The sequence below is a fragment of the Kwoniella newhampshirensis genome, chromosome 1 (genome assembly GCF_039105145.1).
Source record: "Kwoniella newhampshirensis strain CBS 13917 chromosome 1, whole genome shotgun sequence".
Classification (NCBI taxonomy): Eukaryota; Fungi; Basidiomycota; class Tremellomycetes; order Tremellales; family Cryptococcaceae; genus Kwoniella; species Kwoniella newhampshirensis.
In genome coordinates, this window is record NC_089955.1 from 1,598,326 (window position 1) to 1,620,354 (window position 22,029).

A 22,029-nucleotide genomic window follows, 5' to 3' on the forward strand; every position below is an offset into this window, starting at 1 on the left:
TTTCCTGTTGGACCACAATCAAGACGCTCACCCAAACATGGCGGTAGCAAAGACGGCGTCGACAACGACGGGGTCCAGAGCAGGAACCTCGAGCTCTGCGACCGTCAGCAAGAGACCAGCTCGAATTGCTGCAGCAAGTAGAACAAAAGTCCAAGATGGAGGAGATGCAGAGGAGTTGGTGGAGGGTTTGAGCAAGTTGACAATCGCACCTTCGGAGAGCAAGAGTCGAGCGACTGCTGCTGCTACGGCCAGGGGGAAAGACAGACTACCGGTAGCCAGTTCATCTAGAACCCCGGCTTCTTCTTCTTTCACGACGAGTAGACGACCGGTCACTGCTACGAATACCTCTACCATGTCCGACAAGGGCAAGGGCAAGGCAGGACAGCCACCAACTTCGCTTGAAGAATCCCTACCGTGGGCAAGAGAGACCGATACGACGCTGAAACCTTCCGACAGGGCTAAATCAGCTATGCAAGCCATCAACTCGTCCATCAAATCACTCTCGGTGGCTCAACAATCAGGATTCCGATGCAATGCCCCGTCTAAAGGAGACGAACAGTCAACCTCCACTTCGACCGGCGAGGCAAGCGCCTCGTTGGACACAGCGGAGATATGGACGGAGGAGAGAGTGAGTAGTCTGGTAGATACCTGCGAGGTCGCTTTCAAGGTTTTGAGAGGGTTGGAGACGGATGGATACCTTGGAAATGGTGGAAAGGGTGTCGAAATTGAGAAGGCTTGTCAAGGTGTGGTTGGCAAGTGTTTAGCGATGGGAATGGTGAGTTGAGTACACAGTAGTGCGAGGAGACAGGGGAATTCTAACTGAACATGCTGAATTTAGTATCGGAGGTCCATCGAGCTACTTCTTGTGGCTGGTCCATCGGTATTGAGACTTTACACACCCAAGTGTATACCGCCGGGGAAGGCTGCGACAAAGGCTAAAACCTCTGGTCCATCCAGAGGTCAATCCAGCTCTTCGAGATCTACGAAACGGTCTGTTGTATCAAAATCAGCGCCCAGATCCCGGTCAGAAGGGGCAGCACGCGTCAGAGCAGGACCTTCGACCAACGTCTCGTCGATACCGAAGGAATGGCTCGAAGCAGCGTCGCTGCCTTCACCCGAGGCAAATACAGTATTGTCGGACGGGATTCAATCGGTTCTGTTCTCAGCCATGATGTCTGCATGGACTGCGTTGGTTGTGCTTAGTGAGGGATCTGACGAAGTGAGTCTGATCGCCTCAACCAAGATTCTCACCACTGACAAGTCGATAGGCCGCATCGGCTCTTGCCATACCGCAGTCGAGTGGTCCGTCCACAATAGAATCACAGCTAAATCCTCTTTCTATCGCTCTTTCCCTTCCTCGACCGGGCGTAACACCACTCCTACATACATTTTATCGCCACATCAGCACCCTCGCCTTATCTCCGACGTCCACAGCCTATCTACATCTTCGTCATCTAGCGCTCATCTCGCTGTCGATCACCATATCATCGTCATCGGATTCGAAGAACACCCCTACTCAGTTCTGGGATACGACCCATCGAGCAATTGTGACGTTTGTCGGAGCGGACGAAGCCAAAGATAAGCTCAGGGATGCTGCGGAGACCATTGGGAAGCTTGTGGACTGGGTTGAGTGGATGGTTGGCTTTCGAGGGGAGGAAAAAGGCGGATGGTTCGGCGGAAAGGGATGGCTAGGTCTGATGGAGATGTGGATAGGGTTAGGAAGAAGGGTGTGTTCATACTTCCTGGACTGTCACTGGAAGTAATGTGTGCTGATGAGTGTTGCTCCCTCTCAGCTGGCAGATACAGGCATCATCGACCGTGCTTTATCACTGATGACAGCATCGTCAACAATATCGTTCCCGACGTCTTTCAGTATACCTTCTACACCTTCACCTAGCTCCAATGAACAGTCGTCTCAAGACCCAGCTGAAACTCTTCCCCCAAGAATCAACAATCCTGAGGCAGAAATTGCTCGGATTTGCGGAGATCTAGCGAAAGTGAGCTTAGCTTTTGACAAGCTATTTTCCGGTAGGTCTTCCCTTTGAATGGGTGAGTTCTCTTGCTCACCCTCACTCTACAACTCAAGACAAAGAGTCATCGGCTGGACTCATAAGCATTGGTGACAATCTCAAGTCGAAAGTGCTGGCGCTCTTCGCTCATGCCATCGTGTCACTGCCAAACGATCAGGAGTCCATGGCAGTGTTGGGAAAAGCAATCAGAGCTTGGGAACGAGTGCGGAGATCATGTGTGAAAGTGCTAGACAAGTTGCCTGGTGATCCGAGGTGGAAGAGTTTGGTCAATCCCGTGGAAAAGTGGCTTCAGGAGTCCATAGGTTTCGCTGAGACTCTGGTGTCCGACGCAGCCCTTGTGAGTCAGTCCTCCCGTGAGAGCGAATCACTCTGACGACGTAATATCAGGACACTACCCTCACTCACGATGTCGTGACTGGTACGATGGACTCGATCCTCCGGTTGTCGCAGCACTCTCACACAAGCTCTACGTCCCTGCTTGCCCGCGCCCGGAAGGTTTTCGATCAGACGAGGAAAGTCACCAACTTGAGGGATCAGCTGGATTGGTTAAGGTGTTTATCGTCGTGTGCATATAATGCCGGAGGTAAATTCTACAAGGAGGGGTCGACAGATTTGGCAATGCCTCTTGTGACTTTAAGCTGTGGATGGGCGGAAGAGACGTTGTTGCTGGGAAAGGATGAACCTGAGGATCAAGGGTTGATACAGTTGAAGGAGTCGCTGGGGCGAAGATGGGAATTGCTCGCCGGCTGTTGTCAGAAGATGGGCGAAAAGCAGGTGAGCTACAATCCGATTTAGACGATCAATTTGCGGCTGAAATGATTCGTGCACAGACAATGTTCACGGCCTATTCTAGATGTCTTGCATCACAGGCTCCTACCACCTTGAAAGAGCTCGCGTTGGCCGCAGCAACCAAGCCAATCGTTGAGGCATTTAGTGTTTTCACGGAACTCAACAACGCCATTTCTCGTCTGTCCTCATTGATCATTTTTGAGCCCGAACAAGCTGCAGGGCATGCTAGTGAGATCATCGACCTCATGACCTCGACGGGATGTCCGTCTGGAGCTGTAGGCGCTGTGGGTGAGAGGTTGATGCTTATCCTGGAAGAGAACGCGTGGAAATCAGAAGTTGCGAAAGTCGTCATCGAGCTGGGAGAAGCAGTATTGAGGGTTTACAACGATGGGCAAAGCATTCGACGTAGCAGGTGAGTCATCACATGTGCACTGACATTCAGCATTACTGAGCCTAGACTATTGTTCCAGAACTATCGCGATGATCTTGGGGGCGATTGCGGCATCGGGCCAAGGACAGGATAAAATCCCTGCCTTGCTAGCGGAAGCCGGACGATTGTCGTTGATATCTGTCAGTTGACACTCGATGTCTATTGGAGGAACACAACTGACGGCTCTTGCAGGACTGCGACGAAGACGATGGTCTCACAATCTATAAAAACGAGTATCAGGCGTACACTCTTGTTCTAAAAGCCTTGCAAGCCTACCATACCGAGTCCGATCCTTCACAAGCTGTGGCGGAAGCATCCACAAGGGCTGTTCAAGCTTTACGATCCATTGTCCTTCCTCCGTCGACAGCGACAGATGCAATGGTCACCCCTGTTAAAGGCGTGGAAGCAAGCGGAAGAAAGAAGCAGCCTCTGGGTAAAAGTACGACCACAAAAGCCGTCGTCCAAAAAAGACCTACAAGAGGATCTACCCGAGCGGTCTCGGAGCCGAAATCCATCAACACCACCCAGAAGAAGGTCGCCGCTACTAAGACTGTCGGAAAAGGTAAGCTCACTCTGACCGTTGAAGGAGGCAAAGACTGACGTGCGACCTCAGCGATTCTTGCCGGTACAACAAAGCGACGCTCCAGTCTGACGCCAGCATTGGTCTTCGATGATTTGAGACGGCTCACGCGTCTTTTAGGTACGTCCATTCGAGCTCATTCGAAAGTAAAGATGCTCATGGAGATGACGTAGCCTCCCTCGCCACTCTGCTTGGACTGCTCGGCCACGCCCTTGGTAAAATTGAAGTCCTCAAGCTATTGAGAGCCTTTCAACGAAATAGGGAAGATCTGGTAGACGGTAAGTATTGGACTCAAACGTGTGGCTGGCTCCTGCTTACCTGGGTGTCAGATTATGTGCAAAGATCGGCGCAGCTTGCGACGGAGTATTTCAAGCTTGGTAAGCTTTCTAGGGCAGGCTTGGTCTTCTCCCAGGCAAACAAAGTCGTCGCGGAAAGCAAGGTCTTGGTTTCGCTTGGTACACGCGTTGAGTTGCTCTTAAGACGGACCTCTTATCTTGCTGGCACGGGACATATCGCGAAAGCGTGAGTAGTCCACTGTGCTACACAACACACGGACTAAGACTTGTATCCAGGCAAGAAGTGTTCGACGAGGCGAATCTGCTTAATCAAGATATTCAAGCGGTAAAGACTGGATCAATACTTGTCCGCGTTGTCGATCGATGCGGTATACTTGAGCGAGCCGCGTTAGCCAGAAGTGCAATTGCTGCAATCTATGCCGCGCAGGTATTTTACATTGTAGCGCTTCCGCGTCAGCAAGCTGATACGAAGGTTTTTTTAGGACAACGCCGCTGCGGCGATCATGCAGCTCTCGGCTGCTTTCAGACTCTGGAGTCGGGCTTCCGATACAGTTTGCCGTATTGCGTCTGAGCTTCCCTCGCCTGAAATGGCGAAATCCACCTCCGACATAGCTTCAAATGACGATCCTTTCAGCGTTCCTGCCGCCAAGCCCACTTATGAGCCGACAAGCAAAGGCGCTGATGAACCGTCCAAAGACGAGAAGGTGCCACCTCCATCACAAGTCTCCCATTTCTCCGGCAAACATCTCCATAGCCTTCAATGGCATGTTGCTCACAGTCTACTCGATTCCATCCTGGAGTTGGCCACTGCGTTTGCCAACAGAGGATCAGTCAAAGACTGCGAGTATTTCCTCAAAGTGGCTAGCAGCGTTTGCGAATCTGTGAAGAGTGGTGGAATGGGTGCGAGGGTAGGAGCGAGAGAAGCGGAGATATTGTTCAGGTTGAGGAAGTACGAGGAGGTGGAAGGAAGACTGCAGAAAGCTGCTGAGACCTTGAGTCTTGTACGTGACTTCATCTAGCTGGTGGTGATTACCCACACATGAGCAGGATGAGCTGACTGAAAGGGAATGTAGGCCGATGCGCCGGATGCTATCGAATTGAGAAGAATCCAAGGCGACCTGCTTTCGAAGCAGGAGATGCTAGAAGAAGCTCATCAGGTCTTTGAGAGTGCCTCGAACGAGATCAAGGGCCTTGATGAGGTCTTCGTAGTTGCAGAAGCGATGCTTCCCACGTGAGTGTTCTCGCCCCATCAGCTGCGAGCTTGAAGATGATTCGGAAACTGACAATAGAATCTGTCGAGCAGACCGAAGAAGAGTGCACTACTTGCCGCTTCTACCTCAAGCGCCAGAGCGGGATCGACGCCAAGGAAGAGCATTGCGAGAAAGGAACCACTTCTACCGATTGCCCTCGCGCACGTTCTGAGACAGCATGGTCAGTCATTTCGCCCATCGCCCTTTGTATGAGTTGGGTGATCAAGTAGAATGAGACTGACCAGGGATGGCTACATCAGCATGGTTGCTTCGTGAAGCGGGTGGCAAAGAAGAGTGCGAAGCAATCTTGGCGCAGATCAAGAGCTTGCCATCTTCTTCGATGACCAAGGTGAGATGCACAAGCAAAAGGTAAGACACGGTGCAGCAGTATTGACCAAACGACTCAGGCCGAAGAACTTCTCCTTGAGGGCCGGATCGCTCTACACGAAGCTTTCACCCAATTCAAAACAGACCTGTTCATGAGCTCTCTCACCGAATCGGGTGCGTCGGCAACACTCAGGTAGCGGGTCAATGTCCCTAGCTGATGTTTATCCAGCTGTGGCTATGCCTATGGGTAATTCGGAAGAACGAGTGAATGATCGGCAATCGACTCGATTGAGCATTCAAAGTGTTCTGGTACGAGCGGAGCAGGCTTTCCTCGATGCCTTGTCATTGGTATCAGGCAGTGGACGCATCGAAGGGATCAGACAGGCTTGTTTAGCCCTAGCATTGCTAAGGGCTTTCCAGACTTCTTTGGGTCAGGGATCCGCGTCAGTCACCTCGGCCGCTGCCGGTGTACTTGGTGAGTTCCTTCATGAGCGAGCCTCGCAGCAATACTGACAAATATAAAGCTTCGAGCTCCTCGATCACATTGCAACGGGAGTTGCTCGAAGCGATCGACTGCAAATTCATGGACATCGCCCATGATGACCTGAAATGGCCTTCAATCGAATCCAACCCGATTCCCAATAACGCTTCTGACAGAAGTTTGACTGACGATCTCGATGATCATGATGGACAACTACGCTCATACTGGGATATGATCAAGACCAAGTATCAGTCGAACCCGCTTTTGGTACCGGAAGTCTCTTCGCTGGACACTCTACCACCCGAATGGGCAGTAGTGAGCATCAACGTTTCCGAGGATAGGAACACCATGTTCATCTCACGGCATCAACGAGATCACGAACCGATCGTGTTCTGCCTGCCTCTCGATCGACAAGGTAGGAGAGAAGGCGAAGACGACATCTGGACATTCGACACTGCTGTTGAAGAGTTGAGCGATATCATCAAATGCAGCGACAATGGTGCGCGGAATGCCAAAGATGTCAGTACGAAGGAAGGTAAACTGGCGTGGTGGGCGGAACGGCATGCGCTTGACAAGAGAATGGAAGAGTTGTGTGTGAACATCGAATTCGTATGGCTAGGTGCTTTCAAGGTAAGCTTCTCTTGGTTCTAGACAGTCGATGAGAGGATGTGGCTGACTGTACGTAGACCATTCTGAGCCCTCGAACACAATCATCAAAGACGGACCTCGTTGATTTCCGAGAACGCCTGGAGAGGATCTTCCGCTCCGCATTATGTGGCGGGCCCAACGCAAAGGCCGCAAATGCGACTCAGGTGCATCTTGATGAAGCTTTGCTGGAATGCTTTGCCACGCTTTCGAGTAAATGTAAAGATGAGGAGGTCGAAGATCTAGTGTACTTCATCTTGGATATCTATCAATTCCATGGGGTGCCAGTGGCTTTGTCAGAGCTAGACATTGATCAGGTCAGTATTTTCTCCCATCTCGATCGTTGTCGAAGACGCTCAATTGACAAAACTCTTAGATCGCCCTTGATGTCAGGATGGCTCTTGAGAAAGTCGAGGCGAGACAAGCTAAATCGCACGACCCGACGGACAAGACAGACCATATCTTCTTGGCACTTGACAAGAACGTTCAATCTTTCCCATGGGAATCCATTCCAATCTTGAGAGGCCGTTCAGTTAGCCGAATCCCATCTTTATCGTTCCTTCTCGATCAAGTAGCGATGGGCACTCATCTCCGTCCTTCTCTCACCCAATCTGTCACCATGGACAACGCAGAAGTTGATACGCGACGGACCGTCAATTCGCGCAGGACGTTTTACATCTTGAATCCCAGTGGAGATCTGAAGCGAACGGAAGATCACTTCAGACCGTTGGTGGACGAGATGGTCAAGAAGGCGGGATGGAAGGGTATCGTGGGAAGGGCTCCAACGGAATTAGAGATGTGTGCGGCGCTGAAAGACTATGACTTGGTTCTGTAAGTCGAGCCCTTCCTCGCATCCACCCTATGAGCTTGAAACGGATTTAATCTTCTGTTCGAGATGATCGGTCAACTGACGAAGTGCCGGTAGGTACTTTGGTCATGGTGGAGCAGAACAGTATATCCGTTCGCATAAGATCAGACATTTGCCTCAATGCGCTACGACGATGTTGTGGGGTTGTTCGTCGGGTCATCTAAGAGAGCAAGGTGATTTTGATAGGACCGGCACTGCATGGCATTACATGGTCGGAGGGTGGTGAGTGAATTCGCTCATAATTGTTGACTCCGTCTCATCCTACATTCGTGATACACCACATCTCTATTCGTCTAGTCTATTCAATGAGCTGATGAATTTCTCAAACAGCCCATCTCTCACCGCAAACCTATGGGATGTCACAGATCGCGATATTGATCGATTGTCCGAACAAGTCCTCAAACATCTACATCTCGATTCAGCTCATGTCCCAGCATCTAAATCGCGATCCAACACATTTTTGCCCATCTCGGAAATGTCGACGGTACAAGCGGTCAATAGTGCGCGCGACGAATGTAAGTTGAAGTATCTGACGGGAGCGGCGCCGGTGGTCTATGGATTGCCAGTATGGCTGCATTAGGAATTTTGGTGGAATTGGGCCAGGCTTTGGGTGTAGTGGCGTTTGTAGTTGACACGACGGGTAGAGTAATTGCATGCTTAGCGATATCGATATGATCGTAATAGGACGGTACAGTGAGAATCAAGTGCCCTTCATCGGTATGACACAATCAACAGAACGATCTGCAATGTCGGATTCCTGAAGCAGCACGGTGCAGTGCGTGCTCGCTGCCCATAGCTGTACCTTCTCTTCCATTGACTGACTGACTGACTGACTGACTGACTGACTGACTGACTGACTGACTGACTGACTGACTGACTGACTGACTGACTGACTGACTGACTGACTGACTGACTGACTGACTGACTGACTGACTGACTGACTGACTGACTGACTGACTGACTGACTGACTGACTGACTGACTGACTGACTGACTGACCGACTCAGGTCCAAGGCCGTACTGAAATTTCATGCAATGATAATCGCATCACGTTGTACAACCAAGGTGAACAGTGCCTCTCCTACTGTACAGTACTATGCTTCAGACCAATCACTTCCCCACCCTTTTGATCACCTCATTCACCTCCCTTTGAGCAATCCCGTTCGGTGCAGTCCTCTGCAATTGTCTAGGCCGCCCCACGACACAAATTTCAGCGTGAATCAGCAGATTGGTACTGGAGCAGATCACAGACAGATACTCACTCCAATCTCGCTTTGTCTCCTCTTTCTTTAGCTGATTCAGCTGCTTTGCCCCAATCTCCGCATCTGACATAGAGATCGGGACGGGATTTGAGGTCGCATCGAGCCACGTAGTTCGCAGCGTGGGTAGGTTGTGGTGGATTCAACGATAATAAATGGGTCTGATGAAAGATCGATCCAATTTTGATCAGCACCGGATGGGGTTCTCGCGCCAGAAGATGTCTATTTCGGTTACATAAGTAAAAGGACGACTCACGACAAAAGGTTCGTAGCCTATTGGGCTTTTCTTCGATTTGGCGAATCCTTCCAACCCTTCCCAATCTCTCAGTTCTGCTAGAGCTTTCAACTTGATCCACCACCATCTCTTATCGGGTACTTTCCAATCTGATCTCACTCGTTCTGCTCTTTTCGCAAACCCTTCGATGAGTAATCGGTGAATGAATTGGTCCACTGAAAGACCTGAGAAGGTGAATTTGTTATCCAGTTCTCGTTCATACGTCTGTTGAAGAGTCAATAGTCTCTGGGCGTCTTCTGTCATCTGTTCCAATTGTGAATTGTACGTCAGTGATACTGGTCACTTCGACTTGAGCAATGTCGATAATGTCAATAGACCCACTTTCGCTTCGAACACTCTATCTTTGCTTTCTGAGAAGTATTTGGCAGCTTGGCGAAGGTGTTCTATCCGCTCCGTGCCATCCTAAACATACCATATCATACCATTAGCATGAGCAAGGCTCATCAGGACCGTATCCACACTGAACCCACCTCCGCCTGCGCCGCCTCTTCCATCTCCAGCGTTGCACTCTCCGTTCTTCTATCGTCTTGGTAGTAGAAATCCCTCAATAAGCCTCTATCAGCTTGTCGAGCGTACATCTGCAAAAGGTTCACGGCGGGTCTAAGATTCGGTGATATGGAGTCATCGAGCAAGTGGAAGAAGTCTCCAGGAGATAGTGACGAGCGAAGGTGTAGGAGCACTTGATAGACTATAGATTGCCAATCGGCTCGTCAGTCACGCCAAAGCACATCTAGCCGTCGCAGACCACTCACCAAGATCGGTATCTCCTGAGTCGACCGCTTTGGTCAGAGCAATCTTGTCCTCCTTCATCTGCAACAGCAGAGGCACCTGCTCAGCCGCTCTCGGCTCATGGTCCAGCAGCTTCACCAACACACAAGCTCGATCAACATCGCCACCAACCCAAATCCATGGGAAGCTGTGCTCACCATAGTCGCTAGTCTTGTTCGTCCCGCTTCCCAGGCCTTCTTAGCAATCTCAGCATAGCTCACGCCCTTCTCTCCCTCCCTTTCGAACTTGTCCACGATAGCTTGGCATATCGCCTCGTCGTCCCCTGCACCACGATCTGAAGGATCGACACCCTTCGAAGATGACCGAGAGATTTTCGCCATGGCCCAATGCTTTAAAACAGGATCAGGTCGCAGGCCGAGATGTTGCGATATCCGCAAGGCAAGTAGGTGAAGATTACGAGAAACGAGGTGGGAAATGAGGAGTGTAGGTGATGATGAAGAGTATCTGAGGCAAGAAGAAGACAGTCAGTGGAATGGAAGGCAGGTACCGAGCGAAAGCTATACGTACTGATCATACGTGATGGGTATACCAATCTCGAAGAACCGGACAGCATTGAGGACTTTGAGAGTCTGAGCCATTCCCACAAAATCGCTCGGGTTGTAAAGATCCATGAAAGCGCGTCCGAATTGTGCTGCCTGAAGAAATACTACCCGGTCAGCATGATGCCGGTCCCCGTCAGGCAGATGAACGGGTCTGACCTTTAATAGTCTCCTTTGCCAAGTCACCTCGAACTCTCTGCCGGCAGCCTCAACACATGTATCCACAGCATTCGCGAGCTCGGGTCGTATACTCCGTATGCTCTCATCAGCTTTGGGCGATTTGCGCTCAAAGTGGTCCAGAGCGTCGTAGAGTATAGCGGCGGGGTGAGATGACCCAGGACTGAAAACGGCGAGTGACGGATCTGCCAAAAAGTGATCAGTAAACCCCTACGCCCCGAGTATACCAGATGTGCAGATCCCATCTCACCTGGAACCTTCTGCATGAAATCACACGTCGTAGATGAGATCACACGTAATCCGTCGAGTTCACCAACGAGGTGTGCTGCGGGTGGATAGTCGTATCTGCGTGGGCAAATCAGCTTTCTCTTCACACATTCCTATCACTCCAGACTTTGTGACAGCCAGCTACTCACCTGAGGGATTCACCCGCTGGTCCAACGACGACCACTCTCCCTCCCCAAGCCAGAACTACCGCATTATCACCACACCATTCCACTTTTTCCGGCAATCCTTCGCCTTCGCTCAGAGCCGCAATGTCCACCTCTGACAGATTCCTTCCAAAATCAGACGAGACAACCCATAAAGATCCTGTCGCTGTGACGAGTGCGAGGAATCGTCCGTTGGGTGATACTCTTATATGGGCAAAAGGACCTCTGGAAACTCGTTGGTCTATTCTTTCCAAGGCGTCAAGGGTGATGATGGTAGAAGCGGTGGAGAAGAGGATCTGGACATGGCCTGTTGGTGATTGGTCGGGTGATATGAGTGTCCACGATGTCGGTGGTTCGGTGAGACCTGACATGTCGGATGGAATATCAGTCACCATCTCCGCGAAGACACTCGGTCGGGTCTAACAGTGAGGAGGAAGAGCAGAATTGCCTCCACATACCACTAGGCGATAGCGGCGTTGGACGACCCCCGTTCCAGCCTCTAACTTCGAACCAACCCAAACTCCCCGTAAGAACCACCAGTCCCTCTTCCCATCCTGTGGCCTCGACCACCCCGACTTCCGACACCTCGCTTCCCAACGTGTATTGTCTATATCCTGTCGGGTTCGAGAGGTCGTACACTCTATAGACGCCTTCGTCCGACAAGACGATGAGGTATTGGGAGGTGAAATGGAGTAAGACGGGGGGCGAGAGGTCCCATGTAAGAGTGTTGAGTAAGAGACCGGACGAGGCGTAGATGTATATCTTGGGTTTACCAGGGGTGTGTTTACCCAGTAGCATGACTTTGCGTTCATCTCGAATCATAGCTGTGATCCCGCAAAGGTATGATCAGCTATCATGCCTAATTTACAGGGAGAAGTGAAGCTGATTGCCGATTGCCAGTGCCAGTGACAGATGCGGTAGATGTGTCATCAGACGTTTCGGACTCACCTATAGGTCCTCCATTCTTTGCTGCTGTGACGATATAATCTGACAGGTCAGGTATCCGCCATGACATGGTATAGACTTCTTCTTTCCTGTAAAAGACATTTTGAATTGTGTCCCACCTGTTACTCAGACAATGTCAATCACTGTCGCAGAAGACGCGCTGTACTGGGCTCTTTGCATCCGAGAGAGCTCTGAACCATACTCACGTAGCTGTGGGAGATTGAGTGAGTGACATGGTGAGGGTCCGAGTCGCTCGGTCGGCTGTATGCTATCACAGTCCGAATGGCAACATTGACAACAACAATGCTCATCCATACTCAAAGAAGAACACTTGGATGACGCGGGGCATGCAACGAGTGTTTCTCGGAGTCGCCTAGGAACTCCGTCACTGAAATCATCAACTCAAAAGATGACATGCACTGCATATCGTGCTCTATGACATTTATACTACACCCCCTGGCCCTCTGCTCGCCTTCTCGGGTGACTGCCATCTCTCGTGACTGTTCGTTAGACTTGTCGTGAAGTAGAAATTGTTGTGTATAGGTGTATGTTGTATGTAATGATGTGTGATCCCCTCGACATGGCAACTCCTCTTGCTCTCCCTTGAAGTCTGCTCAACGAGACGAGTTAGTCGATGGAGAAAAGAACCATGATTCTGTGATTGGCAGTGACTCAATTAGCTGAAGATTTGTGGAGACGTGCTATGCGTGAGACCACTCACGTCTTTTCCCAGTTGCGCTTTCGTCTTGTACTCGACCTAGGGGACTGGCTGAACCCAGCATGCCGCTCGCTATACTTTGATAGTTTGGAGTGACCGGAGATTCGCCTTGAATAGGTGGTGGAGGCGGTGCACCGCCACCGCCTCGGAGCGGCTTGGCGATGCGTCCATGATTATATGAATTGGGCTGTTTCGCTTGCGCTAGAGATCGAAGACCGTAATCAATACCAGCAATGACGACCGAGGTCCACTGGTCGTAACAGTCTGAAAGTGAATCCAAAACTTACCCTCTGCTAATTTTCCCCGGAAGTTCTGGATCTGCTGCTCGTACTTCTGATTCTTCTGAGCCAGTCTCTGATCCGCATTGTTCAGAGCCGCCTCGAGATTTTGGATCCTGTCATTTCTCGACATCAACTTTCTTTGAGCGTCGGAGATCTCCCTCTTGAGACTCGTGTTCTGTTCGACCAGCTGCGACCCAGAGACGGTCAGCCTATTATTGTCCCTTGTCACTCATGAGATCTTGATTACCTGTTTCTGCACAGTGTTTAGCTGCTCTAAGTTGTGTTCCAAAAACTCCAATTTCCTTTGCTGTGCCCTCGAATTGGCCGATCTTGCGATGATCTTGTACTGCTCTCTGACCTCGTCAAGTTGCATCTCAAGCTCGACCACCTGCAGTTGATTCTCATGGTCAGCATCTTCTTGCTTATCCATTTCTAGAGGATCTCACTCACTTTCTCACACCTGTTCTGCAAGTCCTTCACCAAGCTCTTCTTTATCACCTCAAACTCAGCGTACTGGATCTCATGGGCCTTCCTACTCCTCTCCAGCTCCTTTGCGGAATTTGCGAAGCTCTCCCCGTCTTCAATACCCGCTGACGCGGCCGAAAGGGCCCGCTAGAGACACATCAAAACCCAAGTCAGCGATATGCTACTAACAAAGCGAAGGTTGTCAATCGCAGCACGCGGCTTACGTTGAGTTCTTCGTTCGAAAGCTTGTAGCTCTCCACCGTACTTTGCAGGCGTCTGATCTCCGCTGCTCTCGATTCCGCATGTTCCGCCAAGGACGCAATTTCCGCGCGCAACATCTCTTCCTGTGCGTTGTATTTGGCTTCGAACGTTGACTGCCCCTAGATGAGCGACGGTGTAGCCTACTAGCGATTACAACTTACCTTGATGTCTGCTACCGCCATACTCTGACTCGACGATGTCTTGTCTGAATGCCAGTAGTGTCAGTCTCATCCTTGCGCATAGAAAGCGTGCAGCAGACATGTCTTGGACTTACCGAGAAGCTCCTCGTACGCTGTATCTCTCTTATTCAGCATCTTCTCAACCTCCGCTCTTCTTTTGGTTTGTAGATCGCTCTCCTCTTGAGCCAATCTCAGTCGCTCTTGCAGATCTCGCACCACGTCCTGGTTCTCTGCAAGCGCCGATCGGATTAATTCTCGGGTCTGAGCGGTTAGGTCTTCAGAACTGCTTGCGTCTCTCGAGTTTTCGAGTTCGTCGAGCACTTGTCGAAGTTTTGCTCCAGCCGAATCGAACACGGCTCCACCCTGACAGGACACGGCTCAGCTTAGTCCTTCCACCACGTAAGGAACCTCTCACCAAATCAATCTTCGCCATCATCTCGCTCAGCATTTCCTGTTTTCTCTTCTCCTTCTCTTCCTCCTTTTCCCTAGTTTGGACTTTCTTCAGATCCTCGATCTGAACTTTCTGCTCATCGATATCCCTCTGCAACTCGCTGATCTTTTCCTTGTAAGAGTCGAGAGTGATGGCGGCGTCTTTGGCTTCAGATTCGAGGCGTGCGGCAGATATACGCAGCTCGTTGAGTTCGGTAGACATCGTTTTGTTTTCCTGTTGGAGTCGTATACGTCAGTCAGGCATTGATCTCTCTCGGTACTCACCTTTGCCACCGATGCTTCTTGCTCTTTCAAGTACGCTACTTCGTCCTTCATGTCGGCCATGAGCTTTTCCTGAGCTGCAAGAGCCGATTCCTGATGAAGACCATTTGATTAGCTCTCGTACCGATAGCAATAAGTCAAAATGCTTGTAGCCCACCTTCTCAGCAAGCTGGTCGCTGAGCTCGTTCTCCCTCTTCAGGAATTCTTCTCGCTCATCCTTGTCCAGGTTCAGGCTATACACAGTAGGAGTATCCGGTCTACTGTCGATCGCAGAGGGCAACAAACCTCCCGGTGTACCTACTCGACTGATCGTTCCGCTCGATCCACCTGGAGTCATCGGTGGTAAGGGGGAAGTGACCCTCTTAGCAGCGGCAGGTGTTGGATTAGCACTCTGCGCCATAGGACGAGTCCAGTTGGCTTGTTCCACTGTCCCACCCGCTCTCCAAACTTTGGCCTCCTCCTCGAGGCTTGCGGCATGCTCTCGTACAGAGGCGAGCTCCGCCACGGTCTTCTTGAGTAACGCCTTAAGTTCAGCTGGAGACATTTCTACATTGACACGGGCTTTGTTCTTGATAGATTTAGCTCGCATCCCGAATCGAAGAGTGGACAGTGTTTCGGGCTCGTTGTACGACGCAGGCGAACAGTTGATGATGAGGGTTGTTCGCGAATTACCACCGAGTGATTCTGCGCTATGTTAGTCTATTGACATCGCACAGATCTGCTCGATGACACACCTTGTAGGATACGAGTGAGTTTAGAGTCTCGATAAGGGACATGTGACGACTAATCAAATATTTAGCAAGAAATATTTCGAGCTAGGAAGGCAACTTACCTTCCCGTCCGTCAAAGAGTTGATGACCATTCCCAATGCAGACAAACTCTTGTTGATCTTCTTAGCTTCTTCCAATGTTTGGCCAGTAGCTCCAGTTTTGCCAACCTGATACATGCATGAGCTGACCTGATCCGACCTACTTGCTTTGACTTACCTTCTCAGAACCAGCCAAATCGACAAGATACAGGTTACCCGACTTTTGACTTCCTGTTTCTGTATTACGCTGATGGATGCCGATGACAAAAATGGAATGCGATCGCGAAGACTCGGCGTTCATATCTGAATCGATACGAATAAGCCCAAACTTCAAATCGGGGTAGCCTGATACTCACTGGTAGATGAGACAGCACGACTCGCTCCTCCCGCTTTCATTACTTTGTACACCTCTGACTCTGACCCTACATATACTTCGGTCAAATGCTTGACATAGACCCCGCGAGCTTTGTCTTCGTGAATCGATAAATTGTCGTTGGCAGCTACGCAAAGAGTGAGGCAGGTCAGCACATCCCGAGTTCTGAGCTCGCGAATGGACATACGAGCGAGCAGATCCTTGATCTTCTCCATGTAAATCTCCATATAGCTGACTTTGACCGTGTACTCGATACTAGAATCGGCTGAGAGGATAGAAGCGAAGATTTGTTCGACGATGCGCGGGATGAGACCTTTGAGTACTGGATTTTCGATGTCGGCACCCTGTAACCCTCATCAGTCTGTAATCTCACGAGCCGACCGCCTCTGTCACAAGCGAGCTGACCATCATAGCTGAAGCGAGCCGAAAGTCAGCTAAACAATGTTCATTCACAAGCTGACCACTTACTGAAAGTCTTTCCCGATCCAGTCTGTCCATAACAGAACAGTGTCCCGTTGAACCCTGTCATGACATCTATTTCAAGTATGTCAGCTCTGATGCGCCGGGCAATGTCTCTGAGCTAGCTCACCTTCCACGATACCTTTGACACCCCAGTCAAAGATCTCGTCCTGTCTCGTATTGGTATCGAAGACTCGATCAAATGTGAAGCCTTTGGGAACAGTGAGCTATCAGTGATCTTGTCACCGAGACACTATCGAGAGCGGGTGGCGCAGCAACTGACCGTCTTTTTCTGGTCCAGCTGTTCAACCAAAAGGTACATCAACCTTTGCTCCAGATACAGCAAGTACGAGACTTGTGAACGGGGTCAGACTAGCTTACCAAGAGATGTCGAGTTCTTCAATTGTACCGTTGTACTATCCTCACTGATAGCTACACACGTTTCGGACCTCGAATCAATCTCCATCCGATTCATAGGTCGGAATCTGTAGATTTTCAACGCAGATTCACCTCAGCCGAGCTCCATCTTCAGATTCAGTTGTCCCGGCTCACCGACAAACGACCTGTTCATGTACAAAGACGGTGAGGACGAACTCAAGCTACAGCGGCAAAAGTCTGAATAAGACAGCTTCAGCTCACCTTGATGTTGTTGCCTGACATCTTTGCAGATTCTACCTCCTTTCTATCTAGCCTAGTATGATGGATGTGCAGGTTTGTTCACTATGACGTGAGCTCTGTAGCACCAAGGCAGGGGAAAGGGGGAGGGGGGGGTGGCGTGTGAGCTCAGCTCGGAATGGGTATGATTGTGCTGGTTGTATATCGATATCAATCCTACGAGTCTGTGGGGGAGGAAGGGATGCACAAGGACAGAGTGAACGCGAATGCGAATGCGAATTGCAGTTTGTGACTGGAAACCAGCCTTTATGACCTGTCTCCTGTCCCCTGTCCTTTTGGATCAACGCGCGCCCCGTGCAAAGCGAACCAACAACAACAAAAGTCAACCGACGCATCGAGGAGTTCGTGTCTGCGAAATCATCGGGTTACGTAAACTGTCACGTGGGTACCTAGCTAAAGCATCGATCTCCTATCCTTGTGCTGTTGTTGCTGACTTTTGGATGATCAGAGTACTACGAGTAGTATCGTGCTTTCTCAAGTCCCTCCTCAACAACTCTCAACTAACAAAGTGGTCCAGTGCCGTCGTTCGTCGACCGTTGTCATCCCGTCCTGACCTGAAGAGAAACCCTCAAACGTGATCTCAGGCAGGGTGCTGTCGACAATACATATCGACCGCCTCCGTGATGTCCCGATCAGCAAAGATCTTCCTGGCGTCGTCGTTCGCTGTTGCAGGAACGACCGTATGGGGCGTACATTATCTACAGAAATGGGAATCCGATGTGAGTATCTCCCACAGATTTCGAGGGTCCACTTCTAGAATATATCCTCGGTCTCCATCACTTCTATATTCCTCCCCTCGATCGATTTTGCATTCCCTCCCACTTCTTCCTGATACCTGCTATTCACCCTTTTTCCATGAGATGCTGTGCATGCTGACTTGCACGCTCTCGTTCCCCTTCAGAACATGTATCAAGGCGTGGTCAAGGACGAAGCTCGACTAGCTGCCAAAGCGGCCGCAGCAGCAATGTCAATCCTGCCCTCATCTCTCACTCCCAATACACTCATCCCGTCCAGCCCGAACACGTCAACACCCGCCCACTCTTCATCTACACCACTCAATACTCCTTCCTCACCCGTCCAACAGCCTCTCTCACAACCCAAGCCAGCTTATACGATCCCTGATCCTCACGGCGTGAAACAACCTCCACCAGTTGTCGACGAAGATTGTATCACATGTCAGATCTCCCCTCCCCCGCAATTGTTGGAAGCTCAGTCTGCTGAAGAGAGGAGGAGGGAGAGAACGATGAGAGCGAAAGAGTATGAGCAGCAGAAGGCTTTGGGGAGCAGATTGGCGAGGGAACAGAACTCAAGTGGTGAGGAGAGTAAGAGATTGGTTTGATGCGTATCTCCGGGTGCAAGTGCAGTTTCTTTTTGGCGATGCGTCTGGTATCTTGCGTAAGGAGTTCTTGGAAAGAGGATGGAAGGAGAAGCATCACTCTGGGCATGAAATTATAATGATACAAATCGTAAATCGTAGATACCCCGCAACGGAATACTCCCACACATGCCTTGTCACATCCATGCATTCATTTCAAATTCATACAGTTTACCGTCTCCCTATCTCCTCCCCCCATCGATCTAGCTCACGAATCCCTCAGCTTCCGTACAAATGTCTCTTCCACTCCTATCATCCCATCACCGTTTGTCCAAACCATCGCCAGGTTTATTCACATATCGCCCAAATCTAGATCGAGAGGCGGCGCCAGGACAGGTGACGGGATGCAAGGAGTTCGTCGAATATACGTCGATCAGGAGAATGACAAGACATAGAGAATCCTAGAGAGAAGCAGCGGGAACGACCTGCCCAACTAGACCAGACTAGACCAAGCCAAAGTATGCGATAAAGAAAAAAGGAACTGAAAACGGAAAGCGTAGGTCACGACATTTAGATTGATTGCTGTTCGTTCGGGTATATGTTTCAACTGGTTTCGTGTTTCTTCATACAGGGCGAAACGATTACTGCGGCGGTGATATGGCGAAATCAGCGCCTTGGAACCATCGTTGGACACGCCGTAGCTCCCACTCACATCAAGAGAGATACGCATTTGCTCCAAAGGAATGGGCACGAATCCTTCGATGTCGATCCCTCTCTCATGTAGCTCAGGCTCGGCGAATGGAGGAACAAGCTGTCTGATGAGATCAGGTCGAGTTGAGAGTTCCTCTCGAGTAAAATCAAACAGCGCAGGCATCTCCTTTCCGTTGGGCAGTCGAGCTCCTTCGACCCTTAGTTCGTCGAAGAAGGAGTGGACCAAAGCTTCGGGAGCACTAAATTATTGCATAGCGAGTTAGCCCGTCATCCTACATCGAGACACAGCTCATACAAAAGCTGACTCACGTGAGACGCGCTGTGGGGGTGTATTCCAATAAAGTGCTGATCAGAGCAATCGCATCAGGGGGTGTACGAGGTCTGAAGACCTTAGTGAAGGGATGAGGTTTGATCTGAGGGAACTTATGTTCCATGTACTAGAAAGAATCACTGTCAGCGCCCTTCATGCACCCATTTCCGAGCGCTATTGTTTGCTCACGTTCGGGTTCATGGTCTTGATCTGTTCCCTTGTGGGGGTACCCAAGACCTTGATAATTTCCACCAATTGATCGATACCAGACTCGCCGGGGAAAAGTGGTTGTCCCAACATCAACTCCGCCATCACACATCCAGTGGACCATATATCGATATTGGTTGTGTAGTTGGTGGCGCCGAAAATCAGTTCGGGAGCACGGTAGTATCGCGAGCAAATGTAGCTGACGTTTGGCTCGCCAGCGACAAGGATCTTGGCAGAACCAAAGTCACACAGCTTGAGAATACCAGTTGCGGGGTTGAGAAGGAGGTTTTGAGGTTTGATGTCCCGGTGACAGATGCCAACAGAGTGGATATAACCGAGGGACCGAAGGAGCTGGTACATGTACAGCTTGATCTGCAGCATCGGCATAGCCTGCTTGAGCTTGGAGTAGTGTCGACCAGCTCGGTACACAGTCTCAGGAACGCACTCGAGGACAAGATTGAGGTAGACTTCGTCCTTCTATTGGGCCATTCGTGGATTAGCTGAACCTTCCGTCGAGCAGAAAAAGAAGCTTTGACCAACCTTGTCTCCATTGGAGTAAAAGAACGCCTTCAAATCGACCACATTAGGATGGGAAACGAGTCGCATGATTTGCAATTCTCGGTTCTATACGACGGAATGTTGGCCCGGTGTCATGCTACGAACGGTCACGCAACCTACCTTGAATCGCTTGTCTTGCAAGACCTTCTTGATAGCGATTTCCGATTCCGGCTCCTCCGTTCCATCTTCGTGCTTGGCCGCTGCGTGAGGCGCATGTCAGCGCGGCCCTCGAACGTACACCACCATCGCGAACATTGTGTCACTCACGTAACATCTTCGCTGCAAATACGACACCAAAACTTCCGTTGCCAATGACCTTGCAGTTCGTGTAGGAGATGGTCATGTCACTTCCACTCTTGCCCGCTTGGGCCTGGACGGTGACGATTCTGTTCGGGTCATCGGCTACAGGCCAGTCAGCTATACTGTTTGCGAGGCAGATGGCAGTCAAGCGAAAACGATAGACACGGGAGATGCTCCTATACTCACGTGTGACCCTGACCCCATTTACGACTCCTGACATTTTGGCTTGTGTCCGAGTCTGTGAAGGACGAGCAGCCGGGTCGTCAAGCAAGTGGGAAATGTGGGTAGAGCGAGAGCGTAGAACGTTTCGACGGATAGCAGATGTCGGTGTCATCGTGGACGTCAAGGGTGTCCATGTTGAAGGAGACCGAGGTGTAGGTGAGAATGGCAGCGTGAGCAAATCGGACGAGGAAGTAAGGCAGAATGGAAGTCAGCTTCGATCTCGTCAAAGTCGCGTGAATTCCAGAACAACGCGCGGGACATGGAGAAAGAAGAGGAGATCAGGCGGAGTTTGAATGAATAAGCGTCAAGGTTATCATGTCCGATATCGTTCACCTCCACTGTTGCCTCAGCTGGGATTGCCACCTGGTCAATTCCACTCGCTGTGAATGATGACAAAGGATACGTGTGGGGTCGGTGACGTTGATCAGGATTGGACGCGGAGCAAATTACACGGAAAAAGAGACTGATGAGCAACGATGAAGCCCAATAGGACTTGCAAGATTCCATCGTTGCCTCGGAGCTCCGGTGGAGAGAGGGTGGAGGAAGTTGCGGAGCCAACCAGAAGGACTTGGAAAGCGTGGAAGAAGCATGCAAACACAGCTGACTGCTTGAGTATACCATGCGGGTAGGAGGAGCGTGTCACTGTCTTCAGGCTGAATCGAAGGCAAGATGACTGTTGACAAACCGGAGGGGTGGGAGAACGAATGACCTGCCGCCAAGAAGCAGCACCCCGATTCGGTGCCACCCACCGCCTCCACGTCCCATGACCGACTACAAGAGAGCAGCGACGAGGAACTCACCTTGATGTATGATATATGTTTATACCTCGATCAACCCGATGTAACCAACTGACGCGCCTTGCCTTTCTTCACGTGTAGAGATGGGACGTCGTATCGTTCAACGTGGAGTCGATGTCAAGATGGATATGGGATCCTTTCTATATCGGCTGTCGGAAGATGTGACGTGTGGTGTATGTGTTGATCGTTGGTCGACCGTGTATGCCGACTTGCGAGAGGATATAAAGTTATGTGATTGTCGACGAATGACAAAGGATATGAGAATCCGCGAGTGTTCGTGGATTACCGAGGTGACGGTGATGTGGTTGTGAGAGGGGGAGGGGGTGGTATGTTGGAGTGAGCAGGTAGGGTTTCAGTTACTCCAGGTAGGCGCGTGATGCGGCGTGAGGTCGGCGTTCGCTGCTAGTGGTCAGTGTGGTGGAGGGGGAATAGTCTGTGATTGACTTCTGTTTGATCACTGAGAGATTGACGAGAGGAAGGACTGATGATGATGATGATGATGATGGTTTGACGTGTGGAAAGTATAAAGAGAGTCGCAGGGGGGTGGTG

At 50.6% G+C, this 22,029-nt stretch overlaps 5 protein-coding genes across 5 annotated transcripts; 2 read left to right on the plus strand and 3 right to left on the minus strand.

Annotated features, from left to right (window-relative positions):
* Positions 1–37: 37 nt before the first annotated feature.
* IAR55_000577 (uncharacterized protein) lies at positions 38–8,276 on the plus strand (the record flags this gene model as incomplete). Its single annotated transcript, XM_066943711.1, has 24 exons — positions 38–775; positions 839–1,219; positions 1,269–1,727; positions 1,794–2,028; positions 2,087–2,367; positions 2,418–2,804; positions 2,861–3,231; positions 3,290–3,389; positions 3,442–3,811; positions 3,863–3,949; positions 4,003–4,107; positions 4,159–4,351; positions 4,402–4,552; positions 4,608–5,126; positions 5,199–5,356; positions 5,429–5,556; positions 5,636–5,724; positions 5,783–5,876; positions 5,932–6,177; positions 6,227–6,813; positions 6,870–7,145; positions 7,205–7,659; positions 7,754–7,918; positions 8,027–8,276. 24 exons carry the CDS (start codon positions 38–40, stop codon positions 8,274–8,276), a joined length of 6,825 nt encoding a protein of 2,274 aa, XP_066806253.1.
* A 529-nt stretch (positions 8,277–8,805) lies between these two features.
* IAR55_000578 (uncharacterized protein) lies at positions 8,806–12,365 on the minus strand (the record flags this gene model as incomplete). The annotated part of the gene is made up of 14 exons (XM_066943712.1): positions 8,806–8,881; positions 8,958–9,115; positions 9,211–9,492; positions 9,571–9,651; positions 9,720–9,937; positions 10,002–10,110; positions 10,176–10,482; positions 10,546–10,673; positions 10,737–10,939; positions 11,005–11,099; positions 11,171–11,549; positions 11,644–12,009; positions 12,134–12,249; positions 12,337–12,365. The coding sequence occupies 14 exons, from the start codon at positions 12,363–12,365 to the stop codon at positions 8,806–8,808; spliced, it is 2,547 nt and encodes an 848-aa protein (XP_066806254.1).
* A 379-nt stretch (positions 12,366–12,744) lies between these two features.
* IAR55_000579 (uncharacterized protein) lies at positions 12,745–17,045 on the minus strand (the record flags this gene model as incomplete). The annotated part of the gene is made up of 23 exons (XM_066943713.1): positions 12,745–12,785; positions 12,852–13,049; positions 13,136–13,316; positions 13,377–13,517; positions 13,580–13,741; positions 13,819–13,974; positions 14,017–14,060; positions 14,130–14,397; positions 14,450–14,698; positions 14,749–14,838; positions 14,903–15,429; positions 15,480–15,528; positions 15,578–15,682; positions 15,732–15,856; positions 15,910–16,053; positions 16,114–16,270; positions 16,332–16,339; positions 16,395–16,460; positions 16,516–16,596; positions 16,669–16,686; positions 16,767–16,870; positions 16,938–16,948; positions 17,025–17,045. 23 exons carry the CDS (start codon positions 17,043–17,045, stop codon positions 12,745–12,747), a joined length of 2,946 nt encoding a protein of 981 aa, XP_066806255.1.
* A 638-nt stretch (positions 17,046–17,683) lies between these two features.
* Positions 17,684–18,399, plus strand: IAR55_000580 (uncharacterized protein; the record flags this gene model as incomplete). Its single annotated transcript, XM_066943714.1, has 2 exons — positions 17,684–17,779; positions 17,962–18,399. The coding sequence occupies 2 exons, from the start codon at positions 17,684–17,686 to the stop codon at positions 18,397–18,399; spliced, it is 534 nt and encodes a 177-aa protein (XP_066806256.1).
* Positions 18,400–18,868: 469 nt separating this feature from the next.
* On the minus strand, positions 18,869–20,681 carry IAR55_000581 (uncharacterized protein; the record flags this gene model as incomplete). The annotated part of the gene is made up of 7 exons (XM_066943715.1): positions 18,869–19,325; positions 19,396–19,523; positions 19,586–20,080; positions 20,144–20,227; positions 20,282–20,361; positions 20,429–20,563; positions 20,648–20,681. 7 exons carry the CDS (start codon positions 20,679–20,681, stop codon positions 18,869–18,871), a joined length of 1,413 nt encoding a protein of 470 aa, XP_066806257.1.
* Between the last annotated feature and the right edge of the window lie 1,348 nt (positions 20,682–22,029).